At 42.0% G+C, this 14,142-nt stretch overlaps 2 protein-coding genes across 4 annotated transcripts in view; one reads left to right on the forward strand and one right to left on the reverse strand.

Moving 5' to 3' along the window:
• The window catches only part of cluap1 (clusterin associated protein 1), a 16,172-nt gene extending 10,033 nt beyond the window's left edge, over positions 1-6,139 (forward strand). The window contains 3 exon segments of the mRNA XM_078558753.1: positions 2,298-2,418; positions 3,925-3,980; positions 5,537-6,139. Coding sequence (XP_078414879.1) covers positions 2,298-2,418; positions 3,925-3,980; positions 5,537-5,689 — 330 coding nt within the window. The 3' untranslated portion in view covers positions 5,690-6,139.
• A 2,620-nt stretch (positions 6,140-8,759) lies between these two features.
• rab11fip3 (RAB11 family interacting protein 3 (class II)) overlaps positions 8,760-14,142 on the reverse strand; it is a 115,447-nt gene continuing 110,064 nt past the window's right edge. For all 3 annotated transcript variants that reach the window (XM_078558750.1, XM_078558749.1, XM_078558751.1), the window contains 5 exons: positions 12,977-13,058; positions 12,618-12,755; positions 12,218-12,373; positions 11,950-12,090; positions 8,760-11,661 (listed from right to left, as the gene is read on the reverse strand). In XM_078558750.1, the coding sequence (XP_078414876.1) occupies positions 11,530-11,661; positions 11,950-12,090; positions 12,218-12,373; positions 12,618-12,755; positions 12,977-13,058 (649 nt within the window). In that variant the 3' untranslated portion in view covers positions 8,760-11,529. The remainder of the gene's footprint in view (positions 11,662-11,949; positions 12,091-12,217; positions 12,374-12,617; positions 12,756-12,976; positions 13,059-14,142) is intronic.

Raw genomic sequence — 14,142 nt, forward strand, 5'->3', positions numbered from 1 at the left:
TGTGTGTTTTCTGTTATTCATTGTTTTCAACTGTTTAAAAACTGTTTTGCTTCGACAGAAAATCCAGCAGTAACTGGCTGTTGACAGGAGAGGGAACCTGTGTGTGGCCAGCTGATTGACGATAGGCCATTGTTTCCACGAGTTGGACAGAGTACAGCAGACTGCCATAGTTCAGAAAGTATAGTGTATATTGCATATACAGTATGCAATGCATATGCCTAAAGTAATATATGTGTATATGTCTTATGTGCAATGTGTGGGATGAATAATACATAACTTATAAACTATTCCTGCATAATTCCTGCAATTGTGGGCCACATTTCCCTGTTACAACAGTGGCACTCCAAAAGTATTACATGGGCTGTGAAGCACTTTGGGATATCATGAAACTGAAAAAGCTACAAGAGAAATGCAAGTCCTTTGTGTCCTGAATCCTGAAGCTGAGAAGCATTCATAGATACTGAAATTTATTTTAAGACTGTCACACATGAAGCACGGACTGGTGCTACCCTCCCAGGGCTCAGCGAGGAGCTGTTCCAGCCACAGTTGTGCCTCCTCTAGGGCTCAATGATTGGCTGTTCCAGCCTCAGTCTTGTCTCTCCTGGGACACTACCATGCAGTAAGGAGAGCATGAGATGCGAGTGGTCATTCATTGTGATGACATTGTAACGTTATATCTTACTGCACTAACTGGCCACAGCCAGTCTGTATACTGGGATCCCCTTTAAAGTTGATTCACACACAGGCTGGCTGAACAATTAGAACCTCGATTCAGGAGAGGGAGACACTGGGCTCTCCCTAGACCCACAATGTAATATAAAAGCAACTTAAAAACTTAAATGTTCCCTCTCTTCAGGTACCATTTCCCTGCCCATGAAATCTGTCATCATCAACCTCTTCCCTCAAAAAAATCCAATCTTTGACCCCTCTCACCTTGCAAACTGTCACCCCCATCTCCAACCTCCCTTTCCTCTTCAATATCCTGAGCCTGCCACCTTTCCCAGAACTCCATGTTGAATCTTTTCATTTGGGTTTGCGCTCTCAGTGCCAAATAGCCAGACTCTTTGAATCACAAATCTCATTTTATGTGGCTCTGACAAAGGTAAATTATCCCTCATCCTTCTCTATCAATTTGTAGCTTTTGACACAATTGACCACACCATCCTCCTCCAAAACCTCTGCTCCGCCATCTAGCTGGTTGGAACTGCACTCAGCTAGTTCTCTCTCTACTGGTTCCATTCTTGTCCATATCCAGTTGTAGATAGAGAATCGGCTGCAAGGGTATCTCTTCCCAATCCTGCAGTTACTTATGGTGTCCCCTAAGGATCCATCTTTGACCCTCTTATTTCTCATCGACATGCTGCCTCACAGCAACGTCATCCAAAACTTAGTTTTCACATGTATGCTGGTGACACCCAGCTCAACCTCCTCACCACCTCTCTCGACCTCCACTGACTCTAAATTATCAGACTGCTTGTCCAACATCTAGTACTAGATGAGCAGAAATTTCATCCAACTATATGTTGGGATGATCAAACTCATTGTCTTCAGTCCCTGCCACAAACTCTGTTCCGCTCCCTGGAAACTGACGCTGAACTAGACTGCAACCTTGGTGTTGTATTTGACTCCAAGATGAACTTCTGATCACATTTGTGCCATCGCTAAGACCACCTGCTTTCAACATTGCCTGACTCTGCACTGTCTCAGGTCATCCGTGCTGAAAACCCATCCATGACTTTGTTGCCCCTAGACTTGACTGCTTCAAAGCACTCTTAGCTGGCATCCCATCTTCCACCCTCCATAAACTTAAGCTTATCCAAAGCTCTGCTGCCCATGTCTAAACTTGCACCAAGTCGCTCGCTGCCCTATATTGGCTCAGTTTTAAGCAACGCTTTTATTTTAAAATTCTCAACCTTATGTCCAAATCCCCCTTTGACCTCACTCCGCCTATCTCTGTAATCTACTTCAGTTCTACAACCCTGCAAGATATCAACACTCCTCCAGTTTTAGCATCTTGCACATCTCCAATTTTAATTGCTCCACTATTGGTGGCCATATCTTCAGCTGCCTGGTCTCTAAGATCTGCAGTTCATTTCTTAAATCCCTCTTTCCTCCCTTAAGACACTGCTTAAAACAAACCTCTTTAACTAGGCTTTTGGTCACCTGTCCTAATATCACCTTAAGTGATTCAGTGTCAGATTATATTTGTTAACGCTCTTAAGAGACATCGTGGGACATTTTACTGTGTTAGAGGTGCTATATAAATACAAATTGTTGATTCTAACAAACTCTTCTACCTTGAAATAGGGAAAGATGATGATTCTGACAATGAGATACAGGAAGATGAGGGCTCAGACAGTGATCTAGAAGATAGAAGACCACTAAAACCACGGCTCACTAGGGAGCTGCCCATTCAGGGTATGTGGTACCTCTTTGTTCAGGGAGGCTTTATTAATGCTGTTCTAAATGAGTTTAGCATAAAGGCTTCAAACACATTCCTTATAGAGACAGTGGGCAAGCACTGGAACACTCTGCAGACCATGATACCTGGTAAATGGAATGTTCAAAACTAGTGTCAAATACCACAACCCAAACGCTTCCTTCACCCAATGACTGTCCAGTTCCCTCTTGAATTTGCTGACACAATCCAACTTCATAATAGAGTCTTACTGTTTGTGGTTTTGTCTCGGTGTTTATTCTGATCTGGCTTCTGTCTCCCTTGAGATCTAAAACACAAAAGCAAAAAGACTGTGGATACTGGAAATACTCAGCAGTGGCAGCATCTATGAAGAAAGAAACAAACAAAGTTAACATTTCCAAGTCTGTAACTTTTCACCAGGACTTTGAGATCTCCCCTGGCTGCTATTTCTGTTGCAACCAGTTCCATTTTGCTTATTCTCTCCTTGGAGCTCTGGTGCTTTACCCTGGTAGCAGTTTGATTGCCGTCCTCACACCCTTTGCAGAACCAGGAGGTGCCCAATATGTGCCAGCACCCAGAATTGTGTAATGCATCACTGCCCTTACAACACATTGCTTCAACATCATTCAGTTAATCATTTAAATTGGACATCTGATAGCTTACCTGCTTTTAATGCAAGAATATCAAATTGATTTTTTAATATAATTTTAATCATCATCCAGTAGGTGTAAGGAATTGTCCCGTCAGTGATGCCACCAGGAATGGTCTAGATACTCAGTATCCCATGATGGTACTAAGTACACTGGCCTGTGGGGGTGGCTTTGTCAGGACCTCAGTGGAGCATCACATACTGAACTTGCACCTTTGGGGTGTGAACAATGGCATAGAGCTTGGCCCTTCACTGGATAACAGTTTATCCAGTTTGAATGATCAGCATTTGCAGAGGCTAGGGTACATACCTATCTTCTAATTAGCATGAGTAAACAGGATCCAATGCCTTGGGTTTGAGTCTTCCTAAAGGATGACCCTTGTTCCCTCATTACCTTCCCTCTTGAATTGTGTTTTTTTTCTCATAAAGATTCTGGTTTAGGTTCTGCTGTGTCAGGATTTCTCCAAGGAACAGTGATGTTGCTGATCTTTCTAGACTTTTGAACCTGCATCCAATGCAAGAACCAGTCCAAATGAAGTTTTACTCTTCAGTGAACTTCATTAGCCATGATCAGCAGCATTTCAGTAATGCCCCTTGTTGCAAGTGGATTGAAACATGCGATCAAAGTTTCTTTTAAATTTGTTGCTGCCTCCTCTCACCTGCTCTGTAAACTGTACCTGCTTCCACTTTTACGCACTTAAAGTTTAATCTTTGCTTGGTCAGTGAATTTCGCGAATATGGTGAAATATGCTCACCAGTTTCAGGCTTGAGGCTGAGAACATCAGCACTTTAACATTTTGTTAGACACAAAAACAAAGATATCTGGACCGTTAATAAATCAATTTAACATTCACAGGCAGAGTTGGTGGTCGAGTGGTTGGGACAATGCACGGAGGCGAAATGGAGGATGAGGTGAGAGACACCAGCTGCTTTGGAGCCTTGTGTTTAGTGATCTTGTGGTAGATTACATGATTTCTCATTAGCTCCATTTTGACCGGATTCAGCAGCCTCTAACCCTTTAGAACTGATCAAAGTCATCCTGCATTGCAACCACTTTCATGCCTCCAATGTAAAGTACAGCCAAAAGTCCTTCAGTGAAGGAAAGTGGACACTTGGGAGCCTAGAGAATGGAGGTTCCTCACCTAGAAAGCAACCTGATATATAAACTTTTATTAAAGTGTTGGCACATTGGGTGGGATTTTCTCCTCACTTGTATAACCATGGGGGCAAGGGAGGCTGCTGAAGAACATGTGACCAAGAGTTATGCAAGCAATGCTTGAGTAACCCAGGTACAGTCTGCTGATGGCTTCATGATCACCCCATTATCATCATCCTTGTATTTTGCTGTTTGTAAGGTCACTGTTTCCCTGTTGGTTTTCCCTTTGTTGTGATAGTTTGTGTCTTGGCTTTTACTGCTTCTCTGTTCTTTCTGGCGATTCAGTAGTTGGTGTTTTGGTGGTAAACTGCACCTTCCACCTTTATCGACTCCAAACACGAAACAGGGTGCAGGCTGTGTGCTAGGATAGTGGCATGTTAAATGTTTGGAATTGTGGAATGCTCTTAGTTTGCAGTAGTAACTTGTTTCCCCTACATAGCATCGGTACAAGTGACAAATCCCAGACACTACTTTTATCAGTGGCTTTTTGTTTGATAATTTTCTTTTAAGTTTAAATCTGCTTTTTTCTCTTCTGTTGCTTTCCATTATTGCTTTCATAAAGCTTCAAACATTATCTGCTCAGTCAAAGGAAGTCGAGAATTCCAGCAGCAGCAAGGTTGGTTCAGATATAGAGACTTGACATTTCATTCTATTGCTGTAGCTCATTCTCCAGATATATTGATGTTTTACTTTGACCATTATCATCACATGGCATTAACTGTGCAATTACTCCTTGTTACAAAGCCTTAATGCCACTGAATAGTTAATCATGCACAGTTGTCACCGTTAGTACTAATGTGCTATGGTGAACCTTGCACTTGTCATTTATCATATTGTGATGTTCCTCATTCATCATCTCCAGCACCAAAGACAGGCCTGTACTACCAGTAGTTCACACAGGTGTTATATGGCTCTTTCACTACCAGGCATATTGAAGGAACAAAATTTATTACACTGCCAGGTGTTTATCACTTAAGCTTTGGCTCAGTGGTGCAGATTGGGCAGGATTTTCTCCTCACTTTTGCAACCATGGGGGCAGGGGAGGCTGCTGCAGATGTCTGACAAGTTAGCTTCAGCCGTTCTTTCAGAACAATCCAAACCCTCCATAAGGTGCCAGCCTGTAATTTTTCATCATATGCTGGCTATCAGTGTATAGCCCATCCAAAGCCCCACATGAGGTTGATGAGGTGATCACTGGTGAGTGAGGATGTTGCCCTCTGGTACTGCCTGGTTAACACTTTTCCCTCTTCTATGGGACATGTCCCGTTTGAAGCAAATGATTAATGAGTTGCTGAATTCTCTTACTCTTCAGGAGGATTCAGATGACAGTGAGATTGACGTTGAAGATGAAGAGGATGAATATGAAATTGCCGAAGATGATGATGAAAGCATCGATATTCAGCCAGAACAGCCCTCAAGCAGAATCCACAAGCAGGAGCTTGACGAAAGTGACAATGACTTCTAGTCCCAACCCTGAGCTACAGCTCCAGGCAGGTTGCACAAGGCAGTGTGCAAGATGTTCATTGTCTGCTGCTCGCTGATCTTCCTCCAGCTCTCCTATCGTCCATCTGTACTGTATTATAATGAAAATGACCCAAAAGTCAATCTGTGCAGTTTTTAGAAGAATCAAAACACCAATTCCACTTCAGGGAGTTGAGTCTGTTGAAATGATCAACCCATTTTATATTGATACCTATTGTATATTAATTCAATAATTTCATCTGGTGACCTGAAGTAGGTCCCTTTACTATTTTACAGGAGGTTCTAGTAATATCACAGGTCAATTTCAATAAGTTGCAACAAAAGTGAGTATTTCACTTATCAGGCAGAGTAAACATTGTTTTATGAAAGGGAAATCATGTTTGAATAATTTATTGGAATTCTTTAAGTAATAAACAAGGTGGATAAATGGGAACCTGTTGCCAGGCTACACTAGGATTTTCCAGAAGGCAGTTGACAAGGTGTTACATCAAAGGTTACTACACAAAATAAGACCTCATGGCATTGGTGTAACTTCATTGACATTGATAGAAGATTGGTTAGCTAACAGGAAACAGTAGGCATAAATGGGTCATTTTCAGGTTGGCAAGATGATGAGTGGAGTGCCACAGGGATCAGTGCTGGGGCCTCAACTATTTACAATCTATATCAATGACTTGGATGAAGGGACCGAATGGGTCTTCAGCAAATTTAGCAACCATGCAAAGATAAGTAGGAAAGTTGTGAAGAGGACGTAAGCAGCCTGCAAAGGGATATAGATAGGTTGAATGGGCATAAGTTTGGCAAATGGAGTATAATGTGGGAAAATTTGAACCTGTCCGAAATAGAAAAGCAGTATATTATTTAAATTGAGAGAGATTGCAGGACTGAGGTAGAGGGGGATCTGGGTGTCCTGGTAATAAATCACAAAAAGCTGGTGCGCAGATACAGCAAATGATTAGGAAGGAAAATGGAATGTTGTTGTTTATTGCAAGGGGAATAGAATATAAAAGTAGGGATATTTTGCTACAGTTGTACAGGGTATTGGTGAGACCACATCTGGAGTACTGTTTTGGTCTCCTTATTTAAGAAAGGATATAAATACGTTCGAGGCAGTTCAGAGAAAGTTCATTCGATGGGTACCTGGGATTTTGGGGGTGTGGTGGTATGGTTATCTTATGAAGAAAAGTTGGACAGTCTGGGCCTGTATCCATTGGAGTTTAGAAGAATGTGAGGTGATCTTATTGGAATAAGATTGAGGGGACTTGACAGAGTGTTCCCCCTTATTGGAGAGACTAGAGTTAAGGGACACAGTTTAAAAATGAGTCACCCATTTAAGACCGAAATGAGGAGAAATTTTTTGTCCTGAGGGTTGTGATTCCTTGGAATTCTTTTCCCCAGAGAGCGGTAATAGCAATGTCATTGAATATTTTTAAGGCAGATGTAGATAAATTCTTGACTAACGAGAGTCAAAGGGTCTCAGGGGTAGGCAGGAATTTAGAGTTGAGGCCACAATCAGATCAGCCATAATCTTATTAGATGGCAGAGCAGGCTCCAAGGGGCCGAATGACCTACTCCTGCTCCTAATTCTTATGTTCACCAAACTCCTAAAATGATGTGGCAGATCCCAAGGAAACTGAATTAATTGAGCAACTTTAAGGGGGAAATATTGCCCTCTGGGCCCTATATGTGCATTAGTCCCAATGGAATGGTTTTTCATTACAAGCTATTTTTTATATGTGTATATCTGGTGAGCACATATGCTCATAAAAAACAAGCTATGCAACTGAACATCAGTGTTAACATGAATGGTAGGAAAGCTTTAACAAACAATAATCTTGGAAAAAATAATCAGTTGGATAAATGTGGATTAAAAGAAAGCCAGCATGGATTCGTTAAGGACAAATACTCTTTCTAATTAACTTGATTACCCTCATCAACCCTCTCTCATCAAAAAGCTAATGTAGTTGGTGTGATGTACATGGACTTCCAAAAGACATTTGATAAAAGTACCACCTAACAGGCTTATCAGCAAAGTTAGAGCTCATGGAATAAAAGGGACAGTGGCAGCATGGATACAAAATTGGCTGAGTGACAAGAAACATCAGTGGTGAATTGTTGTTTTTCCAGACTGCAGGAAGGTATACAGAGGGGTTCTCCATGAGTCAGTACTAGGATCACTACTTTTCTTGATCTATATTAGTGACCTAGACTTGAGTGTACAGGGCACAGTTTCAAAATTTGCAGCTGACAAAACTTAGAAGTATTTTGAAGAGGATAGTGACCAAGTTCAGGGGGACATTAGCTGCTGGAATGGGTGGGCAAGTGGCATATTAAATTTAATTCTAAGAAGTGCAAAGTGATACATTTTGGAAAGAAGAATGAGGAGGGGGAATATAAAATGCAGTGCAGAAGCACAGGGACCTGGGGGTACATTTGCACAAATAATTGAAAGTGACAGGGCAAGTCTAGAGTCGCTAATAAAGCACATGGGATCCTGGGACTTCTGATACATGGATAGATGGAAAAGATGGGGCTGTTCTCAGAAAGATGAAGGAGATTTGATAGAAGTGTTCAAAATCATGAGGGGTCTGGACAGTAGATTAAATCAATACCATCTGGTTCTTGATTCAAAATGTGATTGGCAAAAGCAACATGTGGAAAAACAGTTTTATGGAGTGAGTGGTCAGGATCTGGAATGTTCTAAGTATGGTGGAGGCAGATTCAATCATGACTCAAGAGAATTGGATCATTATCTGAAGAGAGAAAACTTGCAAGACTACAGGGAAAAGGCAGGAGAGTGGGACTAGCTGAGTAGCTCTTGCAAAAAGCTGGCTCAGACACAATGGGCTGAATGGCCTCCTGTGCTGCAGTGATTCTATGAACACACACCAGCTGGGATACATCATAGAAAGATTGGAGAAACTGAGCGCAGCCATCAGTGGATTTGCACTATCCATGTTCCATCTTCAGGGCCCTCAATACTACAGTCAAGTTCAATTTATGGAGCAGCTGACATAGATTGTTGAACAAATAACTTTGCAGAGACACGAAGATTTGTTGCTTTAGAGATTTTAATTGGTAAATCTGTCTGGATGCTTACAGTAGCCACATATCACCATTCATTCCATACCTCAGCACCAAGAAAAGCCAGTCTATACAGGATTGCAAACCCAATGTTTCTGTACACTCACTGATTACCATGATGATCAATGCAATGTTTATTCCCTGGTTAATGGGCAGATTCTGTATAAACAGCAAGTATTGATGCTTAGATTAGTTCTGGTGATGAAGCAGTGCACAAACCAGGATCAGAATGTTGTTTAAAAACAGTTTAAGATGAGCTAAATCTCAATTTACATCAGTTTTCTCCAATTGTTAGGACACTACATTGATAAGACAAAATATTTTTAAGACATTTCATTTATACAATCATTGACAGTATCATCATCTTCATGGCTAGTTGAGTGCAAGTTAATGCATCGACCATAAAGAAATCAACATTCAACCTGCTCCCCATCAGTTTCCTACTATATACAGACACAACCTATTGACTTTACAAAATTGAGCCGTTGAGTGATTCTAACGAATCCATTAGTTATCCAACTCCAGTATAAATCTGCCTTCATTCTATAAAAAATAACTTTCTACTGTGTAAGGATAGAAAATTCAAAATGTACATCGATTTACACCAGAGACCATGCAGCAAAGTTTACAAGCACACTGCAGCACCTTGTATCAATGGAACTCATGCAGAAGGCACGAGAGGCACCAGAAGAACTCTCCCTAAACTGAAGCTCTCACATGCACCCTGTTGTGTGACACTAACACCTTCCAACCAGAGGTTAAATGGAACAGACTAAAGGGTGGCACTCAGTACATGCTGCCCAACATAAAATGGACCACAACACATCAGCTGATCCTCCTTGTACAATGATGCAATGCACAGGGTATCAAGAGTTCAGTGGAACAAGCATACCCTGCAATCACACTGCAAGTTTTCTGATTTACAGCCACCAAGACTGAGCATGAATTAAAGAAAACATCCTTGCCCATTGATTTAATTTCACCATTTTATCGTGATGGGCAGAAATGCCAAGCAGAAGGATCCGCATATTAGCATGGGCCAGAGTGCATGTCTTCATGAATGCAAAACATTGTTTCAAAACACCTGGACATTCCAGTGGAAAAAACTAACTTCTCGTATAGCACAGTAAGACTGCCCAGAAGGTGCTTCACATGCACACCAGGAGGGTGGGCTAGGGTTCGGTGGAGGGGGCAACAACTAGGACCATGCAGCAATGGATAAAGGCAGGACCTACTCAATCCTCTAGCAGTGGCAAGTCTAGCTCTCTTTCCATGCAGATTTTGATGAAGAACTCACATCTTTTACAGTAACCAGCAAGTCTTAAACCCTCAGATGGGGGTCTTTAAAAGTGCGCACGAGTGAGTTATGTTTTATGAGTGAAGGGACCAAAAGTGACAAAACTCTGGGTAGATTTTGTAGTGTCACTGGGCACTTGTACTTATTTGCACAGGTCGCAGCAGATGAGAGGTCAGCTGCCTAATCGTACTCTTTGCTGGCAAGTAATGTACAAGAACCAGGAGAACAACGTGAGCATCACTATATAGCAACATTAAACAGCCAGTATCAGTGCAACACAATAGCTGGACAAAGAACAGTGGGTGATTGTGCAAACAACTGGTGTCGGTGTCATCATAAGGTACTTGGTACAAAGCAGTGTTACAGGGGTGTTTCAGTGAGCAATGTTGTGTTACAGACATGTTCACATACAATCTCTAGTGTTTGTGGCAAAAGTATATAACTGAGTTAGCAGTGCCAGTTGGAACCCTCACCTGATCACCAAAAGTCAAATCAAGGTGCAGCTGGTGAAGTATTTCCACTGTATCATTGATCTGCCCTATTACCTGAAATTAACTAACGATCTTGCACCAGTTTCAGGTCACCATATCATGCACAGCCCAGGCTCATTAGACCCAGTCTAAAGGAGGCAGAAGTTAAAATTGCAGCTCCAAAATCGGACCTGGCTTATGACTTATAACCCCTGCATTACAATCAGGCAATTGATTCAGAACAACTGGAAGAAGCAGAGATATGTGGCTTCAGGGAAAGTCATCCAGCAAGGCAGCTGTGCTATGCCAGGATGATGATCCTGACAGGGCAAATATTAGGTCCATAACTCTGAACAATATATGGGCATTAGATTCTGGATTCAAGGTGTGAACTTTTCATTGAGCCACGATTCAAAATAGAAAGCACAAGTGGGCCAAGTCTGGGCAAAACAGCAGGTTCCAATGCACGTATCACAAACCTGAACCAGTATTGTACAGGATCCTGTGTGCACTCAATTGATTACCTGATACATACCCAGAAATTCCCACAAATCAGCTAAGTGGGTGGGACAGGACTGCATGAACATCACCCACAAATAAGATGTTAAGTTACACTGTCATAGTTCTGTTCTGTTCTCCCCTCCCCCATCATTAATAATGCATCACCTTACTTCACTGCATTTTAATGACAGGCTTTGTATTACTGTGTGAGACTTTGGCAGTCCAGGCTAGGAGAGCAGCCGTCCATGCTATGATCCCCAGTCAAACTCACCTGTGAAAGGGGAACAGAAAACCTGCAGGAAATAACATAACTGCCTTTCGTACCTTGGCATGAAGATAGAAGTGAAGCTGTGCGGGAGTTACACAGGTCCATGGTTCAAAGTTAGGACAAAGATTGCTGCAAGGAACTGCCTCACGATTTACATACAAATGACAGAAGAGCTACTGTTTGTACACTGGTCCTGAGAGAGGCTAGGAATGTGCCTCGGTCTGTTTGATCTCGAGAATCGCAGGATTGGTCTCCATGATTGCCACAACAATTCGGTCGATGTAATCCTGCAGCCTGTAGTTGATCTCTTCCTGTTTCTGAACAGCATCCATAAGCTGTGATCAAGACAGAAAAATGGCATGAAATAGAGTGCATTTAAGCGTCAGCAGCTGGAGATAGTACCAGGTGTACACATTCCACACACACCAATGCATCTCTGCCCTGCTCCTAGTCCCCACTGACTGCTCCCTTACCCCTTGGTCAGGCCTCAATAAATTCCACTCTAGTTGTGGACACCACTAACCAAACTTGTGCCAGTAAACTGCTGCATCTTTTTTCAAAAAAAAGGCTAATAGATTTTTCTTTAAAACAGAGTGAAGGCAAAAGTCCAAACTCTAACTTACTTCATCCCTAGAAACGGAACTGATTTCTGCAGCCAGTGATTCTGCGATAGAGGCTGTGAAAAGGCTCTTTGCTCCCTGGATACTCAGATTAATGATCTGTCCATTCAGCTCATCATTTTGCTCCTTCAGATTTTGGTTATCCTAGATAAAGATTGAGAGGCAAACTATTATATAACATTATATACTGGCTATTCCACTGGCATGAATATAAGAGTGTCTCAGCTTTATTGCAAAGAGGGTGAGATGACATCATCCCAATTACTTGTACCTGTTTGAGCCGTTTAATCTCTTGCTCCAGCTCAGTCTCTCTATTGCGGCTGTTGTATTCCTGTAGCCCAATACTGCTCGAGCGCCCACGCAACCTTTCGGCTTCCAGTTTGAAGAGCTGCAATTGCTCCAATTGCTTCCGCAGATCCTCTATGAGCTAGACAGCAGAGAGAAAAAAAGTCAACCAAAGCTAGTCCAGGCCAGGTAGGTGTGGCAGGATTCTGTTGCCAAAGAACAAAGAAATGTTCCAAACACAATCCAGGAACTATCATATCAAGTTTCAGATGATTACAAAGTGGAAAACACTCACCAAACGACTGTATTTGGGCAAAGGGACTTATCTTTGCTCCTTTGGGCTGAGAGTGGGGAGAGGGGAAAAAGAGAGATGCAAGACAGCTCACCTCTTGAGTAGCTTCCTTTTCTTTCTGAAACAGATATTGCTTGTGTAAGAGTTTATCGGACAGTTTCTGGTTGTTCTCCTGCTCTTCCTTCAGTTTCTGCGTCAATTCATCCATTTCATCCAACAGCTTCTGCTTCTCCTGAAATAGTAAACACCCAAGAGTGAGTGCCCCACCAATGCAAGGGTGTAAATACTGGAACTATCATATAGGGGCTTGTCAACAGGACAGGATTGGGGGAAGGGGCCAGACAGAATAGTAGACACTTGCTACATTACAAAGAACAGCAAGTAATACGGACAGTGGATAGAAATCATGCAGACTTGCATTTAAAATGGTGTCCAAGAAAAACATGAACATACCTCCTCCAGTCTCTCAACATTAGCCCGGAGGCAGGGAATGCATGCTCGCAATTCCCCATTCTCCTCATCCAGCTGATGTATCCTGTGTGTAGACAGATGATCAAATGTAACACCATTGCAATTCATTGTCAAAGGCTGCACATACTGCACCTGTCTTCATATTGTACAAACTACACTGTGCAGAGGAACCATCTCACTGATCAGGTAGCAAGCTTTAACCAACTAATGAGGATTCACTCAAGGAGCAACAGAACCAATCTCAGCATTCACCCATCAGTTAAACATATATACAACCTCAACTACAAGGCGTGAAACTCAATTGCGAAAAAAATGAGAAATCCAGCTAGAGTTTACTGTTTGAACCTTTATTATCAAAATGATAAATCAAACCCAAAAACCCAATGCTTCTGCTAAAGGTCCAGTCGGAGATGGTCAAATAAGAACAGGACATCAGCAGCAGCTGTGATGCACAAGACTGATCCACATCACACAACACGAGCAAGTTCCAACAAGCTTCGATATATTGGAAAACATACAGGGGGAGGGATTGAAATAACACCTGGTCATAAACCTGAAATAACACCTGTGCTACTGGCTTGGTACAGCCAATGGCAAGAGGTTAAAGCCAATGATTTAAATAGAAGACTATCACAGGAATAAATTTTGTCCTGTGTTATGCACAATGAAATTGGCTGGATTGCTCATGTGGATTTGAAGGAGGCTATTTAACTCCTAAGCTCTCTTGGCACTGGACTTCATATAAACCCACAAAATGGGTGTGTTTTGTAACCTGCAGCCACCATCACAGGTTAGAAACCAAACAAAGCTTCTTCAAACCACTAAAGATAAAATAATGCCACAGCTTTTCAAAGGAGTCAGGCTTTGACACTGATGAAAGATAAACAGAAAATGCTGGAAAAACTATGGACTCGAAATGTTAATTGTTTTTCTCTCCACAGATGCTGTCGGACCTGTTGAGTTTTTCCAGCATTTTCTGTTTCTCTTTCAGATTTCCAACATCCGTAGTACTTTGCTTTTAGCTTTGACACTGATGAGTCGAGGCTGATTGTTGATTGTGTTCACTGTAACCCAGTCTATTCACTAGTTAATGTGCTTCAGGTTTCAGTGACCTGCATATTTCCCAAACCTTCCACAGCCTCTGGCAT

This window comes from Cetorhinus maximus, chromosome 15, assembly GCF_964194155.1.
Source record: "Cetorhinus maximus chromosome 15, sCetMax3.hap1.1, whole genome shotgun sequence".
NCBI lineage: Eukaryota > Metazoa > Chordata > Chondrichthyes > Lamniformes > Cetorhinidae > Cetorhinus > Cetorhinus maximus.